Source organism: Poecilia formosa, unplaced genomic scaffold (assembly GCF_000485575.1).
Source record: "Poecilia formosa unplaced genomic scaffold, Poecilia_formosa-5.1.2 Scaffold0, whole genome shotgun sequence".
Lineage (NCBI taxonomy): Eukaryota > Metazoa > Chordata > Actinopteri > Cyprinodontiformes > Poeciliidae > Poecilia > Poecilia formosa.
In genome coordinates this window covers 2,423,557-2,446,130 of record NW_006799939.1, presented here as the reverse complement: position 1 = coordinate 2,446,130, position 22,574 = coordinate 2,423,557, and the positions used below count along the sequence as shown (strand labels likewise).

Genomic DNA, 22,574 nt, shown 5'->3' with positions numbered 1-22,574 from the left:
CACATAATATAAAATGATGATTCATGAGTTGTTTTCTGGAGGTGCAAAATGTTTGAGAGCACTTTTAGAGGGAGTGAAACCACAGCAACACAGAACAGGTTGGTTCTTGTTGGCCCTGCAGATTTTACGTCAGAAGAGCAAAATTTGCCATGATTAGCCTGTTTGCTCTTTGGAGTGGAACCAATCAGAGCTCCGACATGGGATTTTTTTTTTTTTAATGTCTTCAGCAGTAGTGTGTCCTAAAAAAAAATCACAATGTGTGCCCAATGTTTATTACACTATATGGAAGATGAAATGTATGAGTGGAGCACACCAAAGTGGTCAGGGGAAGTAGCAATTATCAAAATAACAGATGGAGGTCTACACTGAATAGTTTGTCTGAGGTTCCAACTTCCTGTGAATCCTGTGAGTTAAATTTGAACAGTAAAATGCATAGTTTTATTTTGTTTGTTTTCATAAGTATAAAACAACAACTGTTGACAGGCTGGAAGCTGAACATTTTGTGGTAAAAGACAAAGCACCGCTCATCTCAAATTTAAAAATTCAACATTTTATCAGTTTGTAAAATGAAAAATTGCTGGCATCTGTGAAGTTAGAGGCCATTTTAGTTGCATAGCAGCCAAGTGATCTATATTCCCTCACCCCCACACCAATATTCCAGTGTGTGTGTGTGTCTTTGGCCAACTCTATGCAAAACATCCTTTACCTACCAAGTGTGAAAAGCTAATTACACAAGGAGTAAATTGTGCAGGCGAAGCCATGCATCTTAATTAAGTTTGGATTTCATTAGACAACATGCAAGATAGACTAAGATAAAAACACAGGGCACAGTTTTTGCACTGTGACGCAGTGTGTACGGGAGCATGTCAGTGTATTGTTTGGTTTAATGTGCGAGTATAATGGATGTGGACGTGTGAAGGGAAATACGATTTTTGTGAGAGCAGAATTACATACACTGCCTGCCAAAAGTATTCACAACTTTTCCACACTTAGTCAATTTACAACCACAAATGTCAATCAGCTTGATCTGCAACGATTCCAAATAAGGGACGTTTAATAAGTGAGCAAGAAAAAATAAAAATAAAACAAAAGAAAAGTGCATGCAGTAAGTGAGTGTGTTGCACATGATCTACAAAAATTGCCAGTGTAGTTAATTACACGTGCAAAAGTGATGGTGCTGGAGAGTGGAGTGATCGTAAAAGAAAGGTGAAGAAGAAAGTCGTTATACCGGATGCATATAATAATAATAATGAATTTAATTTAAATAAGTTATATAACAAGGTACAACACAACAATAAGAACATTTGAATATAAAGGTATATGTTTTTGACTTGTTTTGCAAATAAAAACAAAAAGTGTGGCATACATTAGCATTCCGCATGTTATTCTCTAATACCTCCAAGATAAACTAAGTGCAATCAATTGCTTCAGAAATCACCCAATCAGTGACCTTTGGAGTCACTAATTTAGTCATTGTAAAAAAAAAAAAAAAAGAAGAGACAGCTGTTCTCCAAAGCTTTTAGAGGTTGTAAGAGAACATCAGCAAACAAACAGAATCATGAAAACCCAGGGAAACACACAGAAATAAGAAGAGACACATTTGTGGACAAATTTGAAGCAGGGTTAGGTTAAATGGCAACATTCCAAACTTTGAGCATTTTGGCACCACTGTTCAATTCATCTGAAAATGGAGAAGTGGCATTACCAAGAGGCTCGTGGTAACTCTTGAAAAGCTGCAGAAATTCACAGCTCGGTATAGCAAGAATCTGTTTACTGCATGACTATAGTAAGAGATAAGCCAGTGAAGACAGAAAGCTCTATAAACATCCTGTATGGAGTTTGCTAAAAGCGATATAAGGGACATCAAAGAAAGTGCTTTGGTGGGATTAAGCTGAAACTGAACTTACTGGCTTCCTTGTAAAATGCTGTGTAATAAAAAATAAATACAATAAAATTGTACTCTGAACATTACTCTTAGCACAACATTCCAAAGGAGGGACATGTTGGTAGTAACGTCATGCTGTGGTAATGTTTCTCTTTAACAGCAACAGGGAAGCTGTCAAAGAGAAACCTGGAGGAAAATCAGGTTTACTTCCAGGTTTTTCTGTTAGATAGATCAAGATCTGTCTGCCATGTTAGATAATAAAGACATGCACACAAAAAAATTGCTGCCACAATAATAATGAAAACTTTTTTCAGTATTGCATCAGAGTACTTAAATACAAAAGCATACCAAGATTCGCTAATGTTTTTTTGTTTTTTTTTTGCAAAACATTTTTAAAAACTTGTTTTTCTTTCACTTCACAACTTGTTTTGTATTGCATACAATCCCACTGAAAACATTGAAGCCTGTTGGCTATATTGGGATAAAATTATAAAACAAACTCCATAGAGGCAACACAGAGATACTTTTTCATGCATTTGGGTTGCTTAGCACATATGCACATTTTCATCATCAATCCGAGTGCTTGGTTAGCCAAGCATTCGGATTAGCATAGTTTGACAGTGATTGTATAATGTCCAACCTAATACGTATGAGGGTATTGATTTTCAGCAAGCTAGTGCATTAAGGTGCAAAGCAGCTCTGTGTCTCGTAGGCGAACTGTTAACAGCTTCTGGAAGCAAATTGAATGGCCCGGCTTGTTGCTGTTCTCTGGAGCTTTCTGACATTCGGCAGAAAAATGAGCTGTAATAATGTATCTCGAGCTTTTTGTTTAATAAAGTACATACAAAAAAAAATCTCATCTACAATTATGCATCTTCTTCACATTATCGCAGCAGCAGGTGTTCCGTCTTATTTCTTTTTTAATTTGAAGGGAGAGCAGAGAACGCGAGTGAAAACACAAAACTTGGCACACCATTAGCTGGTTGCCAGCTTCTCTTCACAGCTTCTGCCAGCTGAGAGCAATGTAGATTTTCCGAATAATTTGTTCTTGGTTGAAGAAATATTGCACCTGAACTTTACAGGGTGTAGGCAATCGTCTGAATAAAACCTTGTTTAGCAGTGAAGCCACACATGAATGTTCATTTTTGCCTTTTTTTAGTTTTTTGTTTTTTTTTAATTGCCCTCTAGGTTTATTGAAACGAAGTGCATATTTTCTCATGTTTACATCCTTTTATTATGAATTCAGTTCTAACCTGATTTCTGGTCTCTTTCTCTGCAGGTTTTATCCATACTTGTGGAGGCACACTAAAGGGGTGGAACGGGACTATAGAAAGCCCCGGATTTCCTTATGGATATCCAAACGGAGCGAACTGTACCTGGGTGATTGTCGCCGAGAAGGGGAACAGGATTCATATAGTTTTTCAATCTTTCGCCGTGGAGGAGGAATATGACTTTTTATCTTTGTATGATGGCCATCCGCAGCCGGCTAACTTCAGAACGAGGTAAGAAGGCGGCCCTGAAGTCAAACACCTAGAAGGCTGCATTTAAAGGCTGGGAGGCAGGAATGGTAGAGATGTGAGGAAGAAAAGTCTTCAGTGATCACTTCTGACGGAAAGGTCAACCTTAATGTACACATGACAGAGACTGTTTATTCTTGTCAGGGAGGTGTCAGGCAAGTCAGGCGTGCTCAGTGAGACGAGCATTGTGCGTCAGCCCTTCTCCGACACAGTCTGGTGTAGATGGAGCTGCCTCCTTAAAAAAAAAAAAATGTGAAGACCTTCATTGGAATCTTGCTTGCGAGATGAACAGTTTATCTTTAATTATATATTATTCAGCCAGGTGTACCGAAACAGTCCTTAAAATGTAGCGTATTGACTTGAGTTTTTGGATATTGCTTTGATGGTCTTAGGTAGTGTGTGTGGCAAATGGAACTTGAAAAATAGCGTGAATAAAAGCCAGAGGCGTCTCTTTCATGAAGCCCACTTTTAAAAGTCACGTCTTTTGATTCCAAAGCAAAGAGTCCTATCAACCAGGACACTTACACCCCCAACCTCTGCATTATTTTTGAATGAGCATGCTGGTTTAGTTTCAGTGATTGATGGGTCAAACTCTGTCGCTACCGTCCTTTGTTCTAATACTTCACAGGAGGAGACAAAGGTGGAGAGAAAATGTGAACATCAAACACTAAAAAAAACTGCTATTTCTTTGCTTTGGTTACTGGATAGGCAAACAACTGTTTACTCAGTGTGCTTTCTGGATTCATACAAAAGCCTGACATTTAAGTGAAGTGGGGTTTTCTGGGTCATTGCATTGTCAAGGTGCCTTTTTATTATTTGTCTTAAAGATACTGTGTGTGTTTCTGTGAGGAAACAGCAAAGCAAAACTTAAATTGGATGATAGAGGAAAAAAAAGACCTTGATGTGCAGATTGAAATCTGGATTTTTTTAAAAATTGTTTTTATGTCGACGTTTAATTGTTAAAACAGTAAAAACGTATACATATATTTTTGATCCAACTAATTAATGAGCTAAGATTTTGTGGTCACAGTACCCTGTTCTGGTATGTTGGAGTCCAGTCAAGCAGTCAGTGGGCTTTGGGTGGGTTTACCAGATGAAGCCAACAACAACAACAACAACAACAACAACAACAACAACAACAACAACTTGTGGACAAACAAACTTCAAGGCGAAAGATCTTGATGATATGAGATTCATATCTGTTCAATGTTTTGATGTGAGATGGCATAGGAAATTTTACTTAACATTTAAAAATTGCAGTTCTTCACATCTAATAACTGTTTACTTGTCCAAAAAAGTAAAAAAAAATAAAATAAAAATAAGTACTTAATGCAAATATTTATCTCCTTTTAACTTTTCACATTTTGCCTCATGGTTGCCAATGTCTCAGTGTGTTTCACTTGGATCAGTTACATTAAAATAATCAAATCTGATAGAGAAATGTGGAAGAATAGATTTTAAACCTGCCAGTAGTCAAAGAGTTCATGCAGCGAACTAAAACTGAACTAAAATTTTAAAAACTAAAATTCCAAACGTGCTTCATAATTTTTATTCTGTCTCTTATCTCGTTCTTAACTCTACTGCAGTGGAGGTGGGCTGAGGTCACATGTTACTACAAAGAAGGACATATAGTAACGAGAGGCAATAAGCTGGAACAACCAAAGAGTTGAATCATTGTTGATACTTTACTTTAGGGAATGAATCACATCATGGTTTTGAAGAGATTGTGCTACTGTGTTGCATAATATTTTCTGAAGGCTTACAAAAGGCGTTGTCAACAGCTAGATTTAGCTCAATAAATCTGACATCTAACGTCTGTAGTCTGAAATATACAAGATGATTTCTATAATACACAGCTCTTTGTGCTGAACTCAACCACTACGTAGGAATTTTGTAATATTCTCTAGTAGGTGTGGGCGAGCAAGACGTAGCAGATGTCACACTGCCAAACTAACAACTAGTCAAACTATGGTCCATAAAAGTCTGGGGTTCTCAAACTCAAAAATCTCCTGGTGGCTATAGCGAGAGCTTTTCATTTTCTTCTGTCAAATGTACAGAAACAAATTAGTTTACACAAACTCTGAACTAAGATTTGTGTTTTTGCAAAGGAAAACAGCATAGCCTACTTTTAACTACTTATAAGTTTTTCATTTTTAAAATGTACATTAAGACAATTCCTGGCAATTTAGCAAAACTGGCACTACAGTAAAAATACAATCTGAATAAATTATATGTATCTATATTTTTTTTCGTTTTTTCTGTTGTAATCAAACACTACAATGTACCTTAAAGAATCCTCTTTTTAATTATATTCAATCTGGATTTAATTTAGTGTTAATTAAAACCTTACTTACATTACACCAGCAAGAAGTGTATATGAAGATTGTTTTTGATACAAAGCTTAATTTAACGCTTTGATTAAAGTTGTGTAGTACGCCATCTGTGTCAGTGAATGGCAGCACTGCGCTACTGGCGCACAGTCTGCCCAAAATGACAAGAAGAAGAAGAAGAAAACTGGAGATTCCCTAAATGCATCCCAGCATCATTTGTCAATATTACGTTTTTTTTTTTTTTTTTACAAGAGATTCACAGAGACGGTAGGAGACCCATTCTTTGCTAACGACAATAATTTAGTTTATTTACTTCTTGTTGTGCTTTAATGTTTATTTGTTGAAATTAGGCTTCAGAATTAATCCCTTTTCCAGCCCCTCTTGCTGTGTTAATCTTTGTGAGATCTGTTTTCCATTCTTCCTCCCTTCCTTCCTTTTTTATTTATTTATTTTTTAAATCTTTTTTGTATTGGGTTTTTATTAGGATACCAGCTTACTGGTGCTAAGTTATTATTTTAATTGAATATCCCGCCCTGCTTCTCGTTATTTTGCACATAGTTTTCGCCTTGTGTCGCTCCTTGCACACCTGGTCCTAATTAGCTAATTATTCTGTCTCATTCAGTTTCCCCCAAGTCCAAGCACATCCTGATATTACTCTCTTCAATTATTTTGTTTTGTCATGTTTTTTTATTACTCGGTAATATTTTCTGGTACCAAAAACGTGCTCTTGCAATTGAAGCTTATTTTTTTTAAAAGGAAAAGAAAACAACAAAAAGCAATTTCCTTCAGTACCGACTTTTAAAAAATGGAACCATGTAAAATTTACAACATAATTTCAAGGGATAAAAAAGCTATTTCACACAAGAGGGACAGATGGTTGTCATATACGTTGAGAAGCAGAAACTAGTTTTGTGCCAAATAAAAATATTCTTTAGACTTTCAAATTAAGCTGAGGTTATATGAAATGGACTGTAGAACTAAATTTATTTCCCAAGGCGATTGTGTAAATTTATTTTAAAAATACCTCTTTTGATAGACAAAATATAAATGAAGGCTCTATCTACATATACAATGCACTTATTTTTAAAAAAAGATATTGATTTGCTGAAACTATGGTTTTGTGATCAAAACTGAGCATTTAGGCTGCCGTGTTGCATTTTCTGTATTGGATTGCATGTAAATGTGGGACTGTTTATTTCCTGCCTGAAAGGGATAATTTCATGATTGCTGTTACAACCCCTACTGTTAGCAATTAATTATCCCCCTAACAAAAACTAGAAAAAAAAAGTTCCAATGATGGAAACGTATTTTGGGAGCTTTTCCATCAAGCTGGTTCGGTAAAAACTAATCACTACTTTTTTATGTCTTCCACTGGTGGAAGCACTGAGTGAATCTTGTTCTATAGGCACAAAACTGTTGCTAGATCAGGAGGTATACTCATAAAGCACCAGCAAACAGATGTTGAAACCGCAGACTTATGTTTTGCTTTTTAATATTCCTGTTGGCAAAAGCAAAAAATCTGAAATGTTCCAAGTTTCTTATTTTTATGTAATCGCCAATCAGGGGTGGTAAATGTCAGCCGCTGCCATTTTGAGCCAATGTGGCAACTACTGTGGCCACTGCTTGAGTCCAACAGCTGAGAGAGAAACCTGAGCATTGTGCACTGCTATAGCAATAGTTACTAAGAAGTAGCGTGGCAACTGATAGTAGTTAACTAATCTGTTTAGCCAACTGTCTAACAATCGTTTTAATTATTCTCTATTTTCTATGAACACAAGAAAATATTTGTCATATGATTAAGATTGCTTTGTAATACAAATGAAATATGTGAATTTTCATGAGGTTATGTTCATATCCTTGAACGCTGCTTTGAATGTTATTTTAATCTTCCAATAACATGCATCCTACTGTTCTTTTTTTAAATTGCAAAAATGTGTATAGCTGTCTGGCAGAAAGCATTTAATTCTTGATTTCATCCTGTTAAATCTGGGTTTATTTATTTTCTTTGGTAACCCAGACAACACAAATGTGTTTGGATCAAATGGTAGCTTGAGAATGACATACCAGCCTCCATAGAGGGTGGTAGAAAATTAAATTTTCGTCCCTGTTGTCATTGTTGTGAATTTGGATCTCAAAACGCTGTTTATGACTCCATTCATAAACAGTCACGTCTTTAAATATTGCCAGGTGGCATCAGTAAATCCCACCTGAAGCTCTGAAAATATCACTCCTGTGTGCTGCACAGTTTCTGAATATTAATCGGTGATCACAAATGACTGTTGGGAATTTTCTGAGCAGACTGGGTATTTCAAGATTTTCATTATGAAGAATACAAGGGAAATTACTACACTTAGCCAGAGTACAGCCAAAGAGGCAAAGGACATAATTGTCTACTTTTGCCAATATTGTTTAGCATCTTAAATTGTTTGCTTTTTCTTTACTTTGCCATGTATGTTGATATGCAGTTTCCACATTGTTTTGGATAAAAAGAATAATGAATTGGACATAAAGACAGACAGCTCTTCCGCTTGCCCTTTCAGGTTAGCATAAATAGAAACCTTGGTCAGACATTAAAGAGCCCTTTTAATTTATTTATTGCATTAATTAATCAATTAAGGTTGAAATTCAGAAGGGAACATGACAAAAGCAGCTATCGTGCTTTCTTTTTCCAATGAATTGGACATCACCATGATCTACCTGATTGGCGTGTTTCTCTATTGATTTGTGTATTCTCTTTGCTCTGAGTCATTTCCACCATCCCCCTGACTATGTGATGCATTTACATTTAGCTAAATCCCTCATGCCTGAGAACGTCTAGTTGAATTGCTTATTATTCTGTCGAAATTATATGCTGAGGAAAGTGGAGTGGAAATAGTTTGGGTAATGATGTCTTTCATTTCACTGTTTCCAAGCTCTGACTGTGTTCTCATTATAATAACCCTTGCACTGCTGTTTTTCAGGCGACAAACTTGTATTGAATCATATGTTTAAACAAACATTTCAGTTTTACACTGCAATTTAACTGCCCATTCATATTATCATGCAAAAGTTTCTTAATTGGAGATTATTTTATCATTGTGCTTACATGCATTTATTAAAGCTGCAGTATGGCTTTTTGCAAAAACTGGATTTTATATATTAACTGTCACCATGTTGTGAAAACATGAGTGAGATAATTTGAGAAAAGATTGAGCTCCTCTTCCTCCTCCCAATGGTATAATTGCTGTCTGCATAAATGCACCACTCTGTGAAAAATAACCAATCAGAGTCAGCAGGAGGGTCAATCAATCTCATGTATGTGCTGCTCAATACGCTATTGGCGGAGAAACAATTTACTTACTATTGTACACATGAGTTGGATTGACAGCACTAAAGCCCTCCTCCTGGCTTTGATTGGTTGTTTCTAATGGAGCATTGTATTTGTGCAAATGACAGAAGGTTTATAGTGAGAAGTAAGAGGAGCTCAATTCTTTTTTTTTTCTTACTGATTTTCTCTCTCACTTTATACTGTCATGATATAGTGGAAGTTTTAACAGATATGTAAAACACATCTTTTCTATACAAGCTACATACTGCAGCTTTAACCAGACTTGACTTGTATACAATCAACTTAACTCTTATGTTAACAGAAATAAGCTTTTGCTAACAATTTTTAACGTTTTAACTCCACTTACTTGTACGTTTTTGCTGCTCATTTTAGAGCTTGTCTCTGAAATGGACTGTGGGTCCATTCCTCGGCTTATACAGGAACTATTGCTTTATTAGGCTAGTTTTAAAGAGCAGCTGCTGTTTTTGTCATCAGCATTTTTTAATTATGTAGTTAATGACAAAAATTATCAATATTTTCCACTGACTTATTTGGACAATATTAAAATTTGACAACATAAAGATTCTTTTTCTCTATTTTTTACGCTTGGTGTTCCCAAACTGATCCATGTTCTACAGCACACCAACATTGAGTTGTAGACGCCCTTGAGAGTCTAAAAAGGTAAAATTTCAAATTGGGTGAAAATGCCACTTAAGTAAATATGCCACAGGAAATGGGTTGTTGACCGGAATGGTCGACTGATTTTTTTTTTTTTTTTTCTTTTTTCCAATCAGTAAATCAAAACACTACCATGCTGCACTGATAATGACACTCCTCAGTGCTGAGGGTGTTACTGAGTGAAAAAGACCCAAAGTGAATAATTTAGTATCAGTAAGGTATTTAAAAAGGCATTTAGAGAAAGCACTGATGTAAAAAGCATTTTGAAATGAGGGAGAGAAAGTGAGAACATTATGATTTAATGCAATAAAAATGTTATGATTCAGGAAAAATGCTGCAACGTATGAGGTTTATAAACTTCTAATTGCTGTTGGGTTTTCTACAATGTGTTCTTTTATCCTTAGCTTGAGGCTATTGTGTGGGTCATTATTCACCTTAGTAACAGATAAGCTTTGTATTCTCATTTCTTGTTTCAAACAACAAACCAAAGGCAAGCACTATAATTTAGCTGGTTACTAAATTACCGTTGGCAATACCGACCATAACACTTTTTCTGTCGCATAGGTGACAGCATGTTGTTGCCGACACTCAATAATTAAAAAAACACGTCTAAAAGAAGCATGAACAAAATGAATCCCAAAAAGAACATTTGAGATAACAAATGACTCCATGAAATGGGAAACAAAGTGATTCAGAGCTACAGAGCTAATGCAACATGGAACGAGAGACAGATGGAGAAAGACAGACACAGAGTTAGACAAATTGAGCTACATCATTTCCGTCTCCCTCTTCTGTTCCTCTATGGCACACTCCTTCCCTGACACACTAATCAGGTGGCGGGAATGTGTGACAGCTGCCTTTAGGGCTGATGTAGTGTGTTCAGGTGGAAGCAAAGGCTGCATCTGTCCAGCCAATTATTGGCCCTCTGTTCCCAGGCACATACACTCATTCTTTTGCCACCGCTTTTGCTGTGATTCATAAGCAGGGGACGATGTAGCTGCTCAGGCAGCTGGTGTCTCTAGACCCGCATTGACATTTCTGGTTGGTTTGGAAACCAATACAGATGTGTGACACCTGCTCTCTCTCTCTCTCTCTCTTGCTATTTTCTCTTTCTCTCTCTGAGTTACACTTGTAGTGCTGGTAATTTCTATTCATGAAGATGAAAAGTTTTTCTTTTTTAGCCAGATTTTGTTGTGACTTTTTTTCTTTTAAATTTATTGAAAAAAAAAAATTGACATTGGATCTTGAAACTTGTTCTGGCACTTCAAAGTTTTTTTTTTTTTGGGTTTTTTTGAAGGTTTTTTTTGCTTGTGTGGTTCTGACCTTGTGTGGCTCCTGTTGAAGCTGCTTTTATGACATGTCAAAGTAAAAAAAAGGTTACTATTCTCTGACAAACGCCTAAAGACAGCTGCCTATTTTATATTTTAAACAAATTCTAGAGTGTTAACAGACACAGTATTATAATATAAATAAAACCACAGGAAGATACAGTAGGATACTTTTCTCAGATTTAGACTAGATCATTATGTGAAGGACTGAGGTAATTTTTTTCATATGTTGAAAATATTGCCTCACTGCCAACAAAGCTCTTAAATTTAAAAGGTCCCTGTAGAAGTTACCTTCTTGTCACTTCATATCATATTCAAATAAATGAGAATAATTTCAAAATTAGCTGTAAATCTTTGCCAGCTGAAAATGTTAAATTACGACTGCCGTAAGAAGTTAAAATATTTCAGTTTTGTGGCCGATTTCAATTTCTTGGACCTGTCGACACCAATTTCATCCCATTGGACTTTCACTTTTAGGACTACTTTTATCAACCTCCAAAATAATTTTTCTATCTTCTGCTCAAATTGAAATTGATAAAGGCTACAAAGCTGTCTCTCTCTGGATCACTGAAAATACACAATTACAGTACAATCATCTGGGGATTGGAAAAGGTGTCAGTCAAAACCCAACAGAAACAGCATCAAGTTTAAAAGACAAATTTTGACTCTTGAGCAAATCATTTTTTGCAAGGCTCAAACTAAAAGTGTAACATGAAGCTAAATATTTAATTGATCTCCAAGATGAATTCAAAATAAAGAAACACTATCAAAGAGAAAACAGTTCAGATTTACTGATGTGCGACAATTTAACTCATTATGTAAATAGAATAAGCCTTTTTGTTCTGAAAAGTTTATAATTAATGAATTGGTAATTGTTATGCTAATTAACAATTAGCACAATTAGTGTGGCAAACAGCAGTCTCCACAGTGTGTACAACTGTGAGTTTTTCCAAAAGCTTCCAACATTTTCCAATTAAACGTGTTTCATGACTCGCAGAGGCTGAAGTTTGAAGTGATAAAACCGAGCAACTGAGAAGCTGCTGAGCCCTCCAGTGAAAACAATGTTTCCTTTTCAACAGGTTCCTAAGCCTTTGTGTCTTTTCTGATTTCATCTTTAAATGTCTTTATTCTTAAAATAGAGTTATCTTCTCTGTTATAACTTTTGCACCGAAGAGTGTTACTGTTGCTGCAAAACAAGACTTGACTTTTGAGTTTCTGATGGTCACTGATTATGTTGCATGAGTTTGAAATAAACTCGTGCAACACAATCAGTTTTCAGCATATCCTTATATTTTATATCATTTCAGACAAACCTAGTCATAAAACCTACTGCTCACATTTTGATATACTTCCTCAGCTGCTTTAAAATGCTGCTTCATTTAAATGATAGAAATAAGTATTTTTATTTTGACCTCCTCAATTTAGCATAATTTTGTTGATTCTCAAACTCTAGAGTAATTTTTGTGCACACTTCTTTTGAATATTTAAATCATGAGCAAATCATGGTTCAAAAAGACAAGGAATCCATTGGTGTTTAATTGTTTGACATTTTCCATCTATTCACCTGATGATCTTGTTGCCAAAGCAACAGGCTGTAGTTGGCATGAGATCCTTTTGAGGTTTTTTTTGTTGTTTTGTTTTGTTATGTCAGACCCATGCTTAGATGAAGGGGTGGGGCTTGATTTAAAACATATCTAACCCCATTTATCCCTCTCATAATTGAAATCTTGCATTAAAAAAATCCATCTGGCAAATTAAAATTCTCTAATTGTGTGTTTTTAAGGTGGACATCTGTCCATATCTATACAAATCAACAAGCATACATGCATCTTTTGCAAGATGGAATCTTAATTATTTTATCTTCAGGACCAGTTTTGTTTTTTGCCATTCCTTTTTGTCCTCATCTATTAATCACTTCACCACATTTTTATGTATTTTTAAATTAATTTTACAGTTGTCTGAATTTTGGATCCTGAAGAGCTGTGATCTTGTTCATCAGACCAAATGTTTATTGTATGTTGCTGCAGCTCAGCATCTGTTCTCTCTTGTCCTTCCTCTTCTGTATCACATGTTGCCATAGCAGCACATCTTTTTCCTATTTTGCACANAATTTGGATCTCAAAACGCTGTTTATGACTCCATTCATAAACAGTCACGTCTTTAAATATTGCCAGGTGGCATCAGTAAATCCCACCTGAAGCTCTGAAAATATCACTCCTGTGTGCTGCACAGTTTCTGAATATTAATCGGTGATCACAAATGACTGTTGGGAATTTTCTGAGCAGACTGGGTATTTCAAGATTTTCATTATGAAGAATACAAGGGAAATTACTACACTTAGCCAGAGTACAGCCAAAGAGGCAAAGGACATAATTGTCTACTTTTGCCAATATTGTTTAGCATCTTAAATTGTTTGCTTTTTCTTTACTTTGCCATGTATGTTGATATGCAGTTTCCACATTGTTTTGGATAAAAAGAATAATGAATTGGACATAAAGACAGACGGCTCTTCCGCTTGCCCTTTCAGGTTAGCATAAATAGAAACCTTGGTCAGACATTAAAGAGCCCTTTTAATTTATTTATTGCATTAATTAATCAATTAAGGTTGAAATTCAGAAGGGAACATGACAAAAGCAGCTATCGTGCTTTCTTTTTCCAATGAATTGGACATCACCATGATCTACCTGATTGGCGTGTTTCTCTATTGATTTGTGTGTTCTCTTTGCTCTGAGTCATTTCCACCATCCCCCTGACTATGTGATGCATTTACATTTAGCTAAATCCCTCATGCCTGAGAACGTCTAGTTGAATTGCTTATTATTCTGTCGAAATTATATGCTGAGGAAAGTGGAGTGGAAATAGTTTGGGTAATGATGTCTTTCATTTCACTGTTTCCAAGCTCTGACTGCGTTCTCATTATAATAGCCTTTCCACTGCCGTTTTTCAGGCGAAAAACTTGTATTGAATCATATGTTTAAACAAACATTTCAGTTTTACACTGCAATTTAACTGCCCATTCATATTATCATGCAAAAGTTTCTTAATTGGAGATTCTTTCATCATTGTGCTTACATGCATTTATTAAAGCTGCAGTATGGCTTTTTGCAAAAACTGGATTTTATATATTAACTGTCACCATGTTGTGAAAACATGAGTGAGATAATTTGAGAAAAGATTGAGCTCCTCCTCCTCCTCTCAATGGTATAATTGCTGTCTGCATAAATGCACCACTCTGTGAAAAATAACCAATCAGAGTCAGCAGGAGGGTCAATCAATCTCATGTATGTGCTGCTCAATACGCTATTGGCGGAGAAACAATTTACTTACTATTGTACACATGAGTTGGATTGACAGCACTAAAGCCCTCCTCCTGGCTTTGATTGGTTGTTTCTAATGGAGCATTGTATTTGTGCAAATGACAGAAGGTTTATAGTGAGAAGTAAGAGGAGCTCAATTCTTTTTTTTTTTTTCTTACTGATTTTCTCTCTCACTTTATACTGTCATGATATAGTGGAAGTTTTAACACATATGTAAAACACATCTTTTCTATACAAGTTGCCTACTGCAGCTTTAACCAGACTTGACTTGCATACAATCAACTTAACTCTATGTTAACAGAAATAAGCTTTTGCTAACAATTTTTAACGTTTTAACTCCACTTACTTGTACGTTTTTGCTGCTCATTTTAGAGCTTGTCTCTGAAATGGACTGTGGGTCCATTCCTCGGCTTATACAGGAACTATTGCTTTATTAGGCTAGTTTTAAAGAGCAGCTGCTGTTTTTGTCATCAGCATTTTTTAATTATGTAGTTAATGACAAAAATTATCAATATTTTCCACTGACTTATTTGGACAATATTAAAATTTGACAACATAAAGATTCTTTTTCTCTATTTTTTACGCTTGGTGTTCCCAAACTGATCCATGTTCTACAGCACACCAACATTGAGTTGTAGACGCCCTTGAGAGTCTAAAAAGGTAAAATTTCAAATTGGGTGAAAATGCCACTTAAGTAAATATGCCACAGGAAATGGGTTGTTGACCGGAATGGTCGACTGATTTTTTTTTTTTTTTTTCTTTTTTCCAATCAGTAAATCAAAACACTACCATGCTGCACTGATAATGACACTCCTCAGTGCTGAGGGTGTTACTGAGTGAAAAAGACCCAAAGTGAATAATTTAGTATCAGTAAGGTATTTAAAAAGGCATTTAGAGAAAGCACTGATGTAAAAAGCATTTTGAAATGAGGGAGAGAAAGTGAGAACATTATGATTTAATGCAATAAAAATGTTATGATTCAGGAAAAATGCTGCAACGTATGAGGTTTATAAACTTCTAATTGCTGTTGGGTTTTCTACAATGTGTTCTTTTATCCTTAGCTTGAGGCTATTGTGTGGGTCATTATTCACCTTAGTAACAGATAAGCTTTGTATTCTCATTTCTTGTTTCAAACAACAAACCAAAGGCAAGCACTATAATTTAGCTGGTTACTAAATTACCGTTGGCAATACCGACCATAACACTTTTTCTGTCGCATAGGTGACAGCATGTTGTTGCCGACACTCAATAATTAAAAAAACACGTCTAAAAGAAGCATGAACAAAATGAATCCCAAAAAGAACATTTGAGATAACAAATGACTCCATGAAATGGGAAACAAAGTGATTCAGAGCTACAGAGCTAATGCAACATGGAACGAGAGACAGATGGAGAAAGACAGACACAGAGTTAGACAAATTGAGCTACATCATTTCCGTCTCCCTCTTCTGTTCCTCTATGGCACACTCCTTCCCTGACACACTAATCAGGTGGCGGGAATGTGTGACAGCTGCCTTTAGGGCTGATGTAGTGTGTTCAGGTGGAAGCAAAGGCTGCATCTGTCCAGCCAATTATTGGCCCTCTGTTCCCAGGCACATACACTCATTCTTTTGCCACCGCTTTTGCTGTGATTCATAAGCAGGGGACGATGTAGCTGCTCAGGCAGCTGGTGTCTCTAGACCCGCATTGACATTTCTGGTTGGTTTGGAAACCAATACAGATGTGTGACACCTGCTCTCTCTCTCTCTCTCTCTTGCTATTTTCTCTTTCTCTCTCTGAGTTACACTTGTAGTGCTGGTAATTTCTATTCATGAAGATGAAAAGTTTTTCTTTTTTAGCCAGATTTTGTTGTGACTTTTTTTCTTTTAAATTTATTGAAAAAAAAAAATTGACATTGGATCTTGAAACTTGTTCTGGCACTTCAAAGTTTTTTTTTTTTTGGGTTTTTTTGAAGGTTTTTTTTGCTTGTGTGGTTCTGACCTTGTGTGGCTCCTGTTGAAGCTGCTTTTATGACATGTCAAAGTAAAAAAAAGGTTACTATTCTCTGACAAACGCCTAAAGACAGCTGCCTATTTTATATTTTAAACAAATTCTAGAGTGTTAACAGACACAGTATTATAATATAAATAAAACCACAGGAAGATACAGTAGGATACTTTTCTCAGATTTAGACTAGATCATTATGTGAAGGACTGAGGTAATTTTTTTCATATGTTGAAAATATTGCCTCACTGCCAACAAAGCTCTTAAATTTAAAAGGTCCCTGTAGAAGTTACCTTCTTGTCACTTCATATCATATTCAAATAAATGAGAATAATTTCAAAATTAGCTGTAAATCTTTGCCAGCTGAAAATGTTAAATTACGACTGCCGTAAGAAGTTAAAATATTTCAGTTTTGTGGCCGATTTCAATTTCTTGGACCTGTCGACACCAATTTCATCCCATTGGACTTTCACTTTTAGGACTACTTTTATCAACCTCCAAAATAATTTTTCTATCTTCTGCTCAAATTGAAATTGATAAAGGCTACAAAGCTGTCTCTCTCTGGATCACTGAAAATACACAATTACAGTACAATCATCTGGGGATTGGAAAAGGTGTCAGTCAAAACCCAACAGACAACAGAAACAGCATCAAGTTTAAAAGACAAATTTTGACTCTTGAGCAAATCATTTTTTGCAAGGCTCAAACTAAAAGTGTAACATGAAGCTAAATATTTAATTGATCTCCAAGATGAATTCAAAATAAAGAAACACTATCAAAGAGAAAACAGTTCAGATTTACTGATGTGCGGCAATTTAACTCATTATGTAAATAGAATAAGCCTTTTTGTTCTGAAAAGTTTATAATTAATGAATTGCTAATTGTTATGCTAATTAACAATTAGCACAATTAGTGTGGCAAACAGCAGTCTCCACAGTGTGTACAACTGTGAGATTTTCCAAAAGCTTCCAACGTTTTCCAATTAAACGTGTTTCATGACTCACAGAGGCTGAAGTCTGAAGTAATAAAACCGAGCAACTGAGAAGCTGCTGAGCCCTCCAGTGAAAACAATGTTTCCTTTTCAACAGGTTCCTAAGCCTTTGTGTCTTTTCTGATTTCATCTTTAAATGTCTTTATTCTTAAAATAGAGTTATCTTCTCTGTTATAACTTTTGCACCGAAGAGTGTTACTGTTGCTGCAAAACAAGACTTGACTTTTGAGTTTCTGATGGTCACTGATTATGTTGCATGAGTTTGAAATAAACTCGTGCAACACAATCAGTTTTCAGCATATCCTTATATTTTATATCATTTCAGACAAACCTAGTCATAAAACCTACTGCTCACATTTTGATATACTTCCTCAGCTGCTTTAAAATGCTGCTTCATTTAAATGATAGAAATAAGTATTTTTATTTTGACCTCCTCAATTTAGCATAATTTTGTTGATTCTCAAACTCTAGAGTAATTTTTGTGCACACTTCTTTTGAATATTTAAATCATGAGCAAATCATGGTTCAAAAAGACAAGGAATCCATTGGTGTTTAATTGTTTGACATTTTCCATCTATTCACCTGATGATCTTGTTGCCAAAGCAACAGGCTGTAGTTGGCATGAGATCCTTTTGAGGTTTTTTTTGTTGTTTTGTTTTGTTATGTCAGACCCATGCTTAGATGAAGGGGTGGGGCTTGATTTAAAACGTATCTAACCCCATTTATCCCTCTCATAATTGAAATCTTGCATTAAAAAAATCCATCTGGCAAATTAAAATTCTCTAATTGTGTGTTTTAAGGTGGACATCTGTCCATATCTATACAAATCAACAAGCATACATGCATCTTTTGCAAGATGGAATCTTAATTATTTTATCTTCAGGACCAGTTTTGTTTTTTGCCATTCCTTTTTGTCCTCATCTATTAATCACTTCACCACATTTTTATGTATTTTTAAATTAATTTTACAGTTGTCTGAATTTTGGATCCTGAAGAGCTGTGATCTTGTTCATCAGACCAAATGTTTATTGTATGTTGCTGCAGCTCAGCATCTGTTCTCTCTTGTCCTTCCTCTTCTGTATCACATGTTGCCATAGCAGCAAATCTTTTTTCCTGTTTTGCACATTTTATCTTCATTTTCAGTCCACTCACAGATAATGCATGAAGCAGCTTTTTAAAAGTGATAACAGGTTTGTTAGTTGTTCATATTTTTTTTCTCTTTTCTGTTACTATTGCAGGTAAGGGCTTGTATTTCTGCCTCAATCTGCAATGCACTCGAGCTGGTGGGTGCCTTTGGCCCATCAGTGTGTGAGCAGGCGCCACACAACCTGATTGTCCTATTCTGTTCTGTTTTTCTCAGCCAGTAATTAGTCCCCCCATGGATCCTCCTCTTCAAACTTTGGGAAAGGGGGTAATTTTAAAGACTTCCAAGCTTCACATCAAACTATTATTCTTTGAAAATACATTACTTGAACTCGAAGAAAGTACTGCGGGTTCCTCCTACTCTTTTTCACCCCCTGCAGACACAGCAGTGAATTTTGTTACTAAAGACAGGCTCTCTGGTATATGATGTGGCTTATAAATGTTACTTTTGTAGTTCTGAACCAAGGTCAGAGTGAACTTGTACATTGGTTCTTCATAAAGTTTTTATTTTTGCACACTCGCAATATCTACTAATCTGCAGCGTGAGATTAAAATTGTTAATGTTTTAATTTATATTTTTACATCCTCCCTTTAAGTTAATGCTAAGTTTGATTTTGTTTTCTCAGCTTGATATATGTGTGTTGAGCCTGCAAAGTAAAACATATTTTCTTTATAGCTTAGCATGTGATCAGTTTTTAAACGGTAAAAGCGGATGCGATTAGTCAGAAACCTTAGACAGTAAAGGGATACAAAGTGTCAAATAAATGGTGTCCTGCCTCTTTTCTTTGCTGTTTATCACGTGAAATGCACAAACAATGACTCTTGTAGACCCCAAGCTTCCCTTCACTTTTAATTTAAACCAAAGTTCCTTATAAATTGAGTACAATAGTCTTTAGAGTGATTGCACATCTTACAAGGTCACACTTAAGTTATGTTTCCTGTGTTTAAAATTGCATCACTGCTTACCGCTGGTAGTGTCTGGACATGCTGCGAGTACCTGCAAAAAGGGTAATTATTTACTGCACAGTTCACTGTGCTGTAATTGGAAACTCTATTGAAGCTGTAAATAAAGCCCCCTCTCCTTTGCTGTCACTGTGAGGGTTCCTTTTTTCAAAGTTTGGCAAGCTACAGACATTATTTACCTGGCTTATTGTCAAGTTGAGATTCAGTTTCAAATGTGTTCAAAACCAGCAATAACAGGTAATGGAACATGAGGCAACTACTGCACACAAGTTTGACTTCATGTTTTGCAGCCCGGCTCGCTGCTGTGAAAGGTCGATAGAACATCAGCAGCTTCTGCTGAGAAATGGTCAGCTACACATCTCTTTTACGACGTCATGAAAGTAAATGGATTTGTTTGGATCTGCACCTAATTTGAAATGCAGCAATGAATCAGACTGTTACAATATAGCTGTGAGCCCTGAGACATCTTCGACAAAAGGGGAGGGTTCCCTACTTGGGTTCTGATAGAATAGTACTCTGGTTTATTACTGATTGTTACACTTCATCTCAGTTCTGAAAGTTTTTTTCCTTTAGATTGAACAATGCCATTATTTGTTATGAAAGGTTTGTAGATGTTTTTTTTTTTTTTTTTGCATATCTTTCTTCCTAAAGTGTAAAAGGAAAATAGTGCATTAGGAATTTGCTTATTAAGTTTTCAAACATGTTGCAATTATTGTTACAAATAAAAAATAGAGTTGCTTGTAAAAGAAATGAGCTGTGGTATGCAGCTGTATTCAGCTAACCTGAATGAATACTTTTTAGAAGCACCTTTACAGCAATTCAAGAGTGTCTCTGTCACGTTTGCAAATCTACATGTTGATATGTCTTTTCTGCTAAATAGCTCAAGCTCAGTCAAATTGGATCGTGTGTTTTTATGCAGTCTGCAATTCTTGCTTGACTTTTGCTTGACCATTCTAGGACATGAATGTCCCTTGATCTTAGTAGTTCAGTTGTACTTCTGGTGGCATGTTTTGTGAACTTGTTGTACCTCAGACTGTTGTTTTTTTTTTTTGTTGCCATTTTAAAAACTGCCTTATAGCTCCATGTACCTACAAACTTCCCTGTACTTGTTGATATAAAGCATCCTCTGTGCATGATGCTGCCACCACAATGTTTGAAAATGGGACTATGTGTTCTAGCTGGTGTAGTGTCTGCAAAAAAAAATGTTTTATGGAATATTATGCAATGTATTTGATTAATCTAACGGTTTATTAGGAATAAGGAGTAAAGCACAATTTCATCAATATGTATTGATAGTTAATGTGCTTACATTGTGTCTGAACTCAAACATTCAGAACTGAGATCTCCTTCTCTTGTCTGCAGGTTAACAGGATTTACCATCCCTCCGCCTGTTACCAGTTCTGATTCCATTTTTTCATTGAGGCTTACCAGTGACTTTGCAGTAAGCGCTCATGGATTTAAGGTGGCTTATGAAGGTAAGAACAGCATCATTTCTGTTCTTTGACTCCTACCGGAAGAAAAAAAGACAGCCTTTTACATGAAATAGGCAGCTCTGCATAAATGGCTCTTCGTTTAAAGGGAGAATCCATCAATACGGGGAAAATAGACCACCTATTCCTGAGAGAGAAAGGCGTGATCACACTTAATCTAACTGATTATCTCTGGGACTTTGCTCTTGAGTTATGGAACAGTTAGGTGCTTCAATTAGGCAAATCATTCTCATATTTTGTAAATCAACATCCCTGCCCCTAAAATCTCTGAACCTCATTTGCTACTCCAGAGGTGCAGTTAATATTGCAAAGCAGATGGCAATGGGAATTAGTTGAACTAATTGATGTACCAAGATATCGGTGTAGAAGCAAAGCTGTGGAGAACTTTCTAAAAATAAACTATCGCTCTCTGTGATCACAGACCTTTGATGCAATTGTTTACTCCCCCATCAATGTTTGTATTTATTATTTCCTGTTTATATTGTTCTAATTTAATCTATCGTCTTGGTTGTTCTTCTACTTGTTTCTTTGCCAGCAAAAGAACAGGTATATCTGCTATGTCAGAAGTCTTCAAATTCAGGCCTCAGTGACTGGTATTCTGCAACTTTTAGATGTCTCTGCTTCAACACACCTGACTCAAATGATGAGGTCATTAGTAGGACTTGACTGCTAATGACTGTTGATAAACATATCTCCTCGTCTCAATCACTCTCCCTCCCTCCCTCTATTTAGTGCCTTCTCCTTTCTTCGCCTACCACAGACTTTACCAGTCTAAGACCTTTAATGAAGCCATTTGTCTATTTGAACATTCTCTCACCATGATGTATTTTGTACCATCTGTCTACCTTTTATTTTTTAAAAACCTTTAGAAATATTACAAGCTAATTTATAAGGTTAAAAAATACCACTATACAGTGGTTCGCAGATAAAATATTCTGCAAACATTTCATCTGAGTTGTGTCGTTATTTTGATGTGGGAGTCAGATTAAGGATTGAGCCAACGCTCTAATATGGTAATGATAAACCCATCCCATGTTCTGCACAGCTCAGCTTTTTAGGTATATCACTCATTCTTTAATCGTCTAGTGTGGCAGTACATTATCCAGATTGCAGCATAAATTCCTACAAGTCCCACTCCTCTCTAAAATGATGTTTTAGTCACCACCAGTTCTTGTGTTTGTCCTATAAACTAAGAATATGACATGATAATGTTGCATTATTTAAAGTCTTAGGATGAGAAAAAAAAATATTTCAGCAGGTTTGAGGACCGGCTGTTGCAGAAGCTTTGATTATTTCAAAAACAGTTTGCATTTGTTTAGGATCATTGTCCTCAGGGAAAAACTCAATTATCAAGATGTTTGACCACAGAGGTGTTGATTCAAAATGAATAGGTAACTTAAATTGCTTAATAAAAGAGTCTTTGTCAACAAACAAACCTGTTGATATAAATGATTATTTCTTATAGAAGAGTAGTGAAGTATCCATCTGGAACAGGGGTCAAATCCCAGCCTTGAGGACTAGTATCCTGCAACTTTTAGATGTGTCTCTGCTTCAACACACATGAGTCTAATAATGAGGTCATTAGCAGGACTCTGGAGAATCTGACTGAATCACCAAGCAGGTGATTCAGTCAAGTCTTTAG

General features: G+C 35.9%; 1 protein-coding gene across 1 annotated transcript in view; it reads left to right on the top strand.

The window, feature by feature from the left end:
* Nucleotides 1–22,574, top strand: part of LOC103150239 (CUB and sushi domain-containing protein 3-like) — a 291,625-nt gene that overhangs the window by 38,744 nt on the left and 230,307 nt on the right. The window contains exon 3 of the mRNA XM_016670613.1: nt 20,805–20,917. Within this exon, the coding sequence (XP_016526099.1) occupies nt 20,805–20,917 (113 nt within the window). The remainder of the gene's footprint in view (nt 1–20,804; nt 20,918–22,574) is intronic.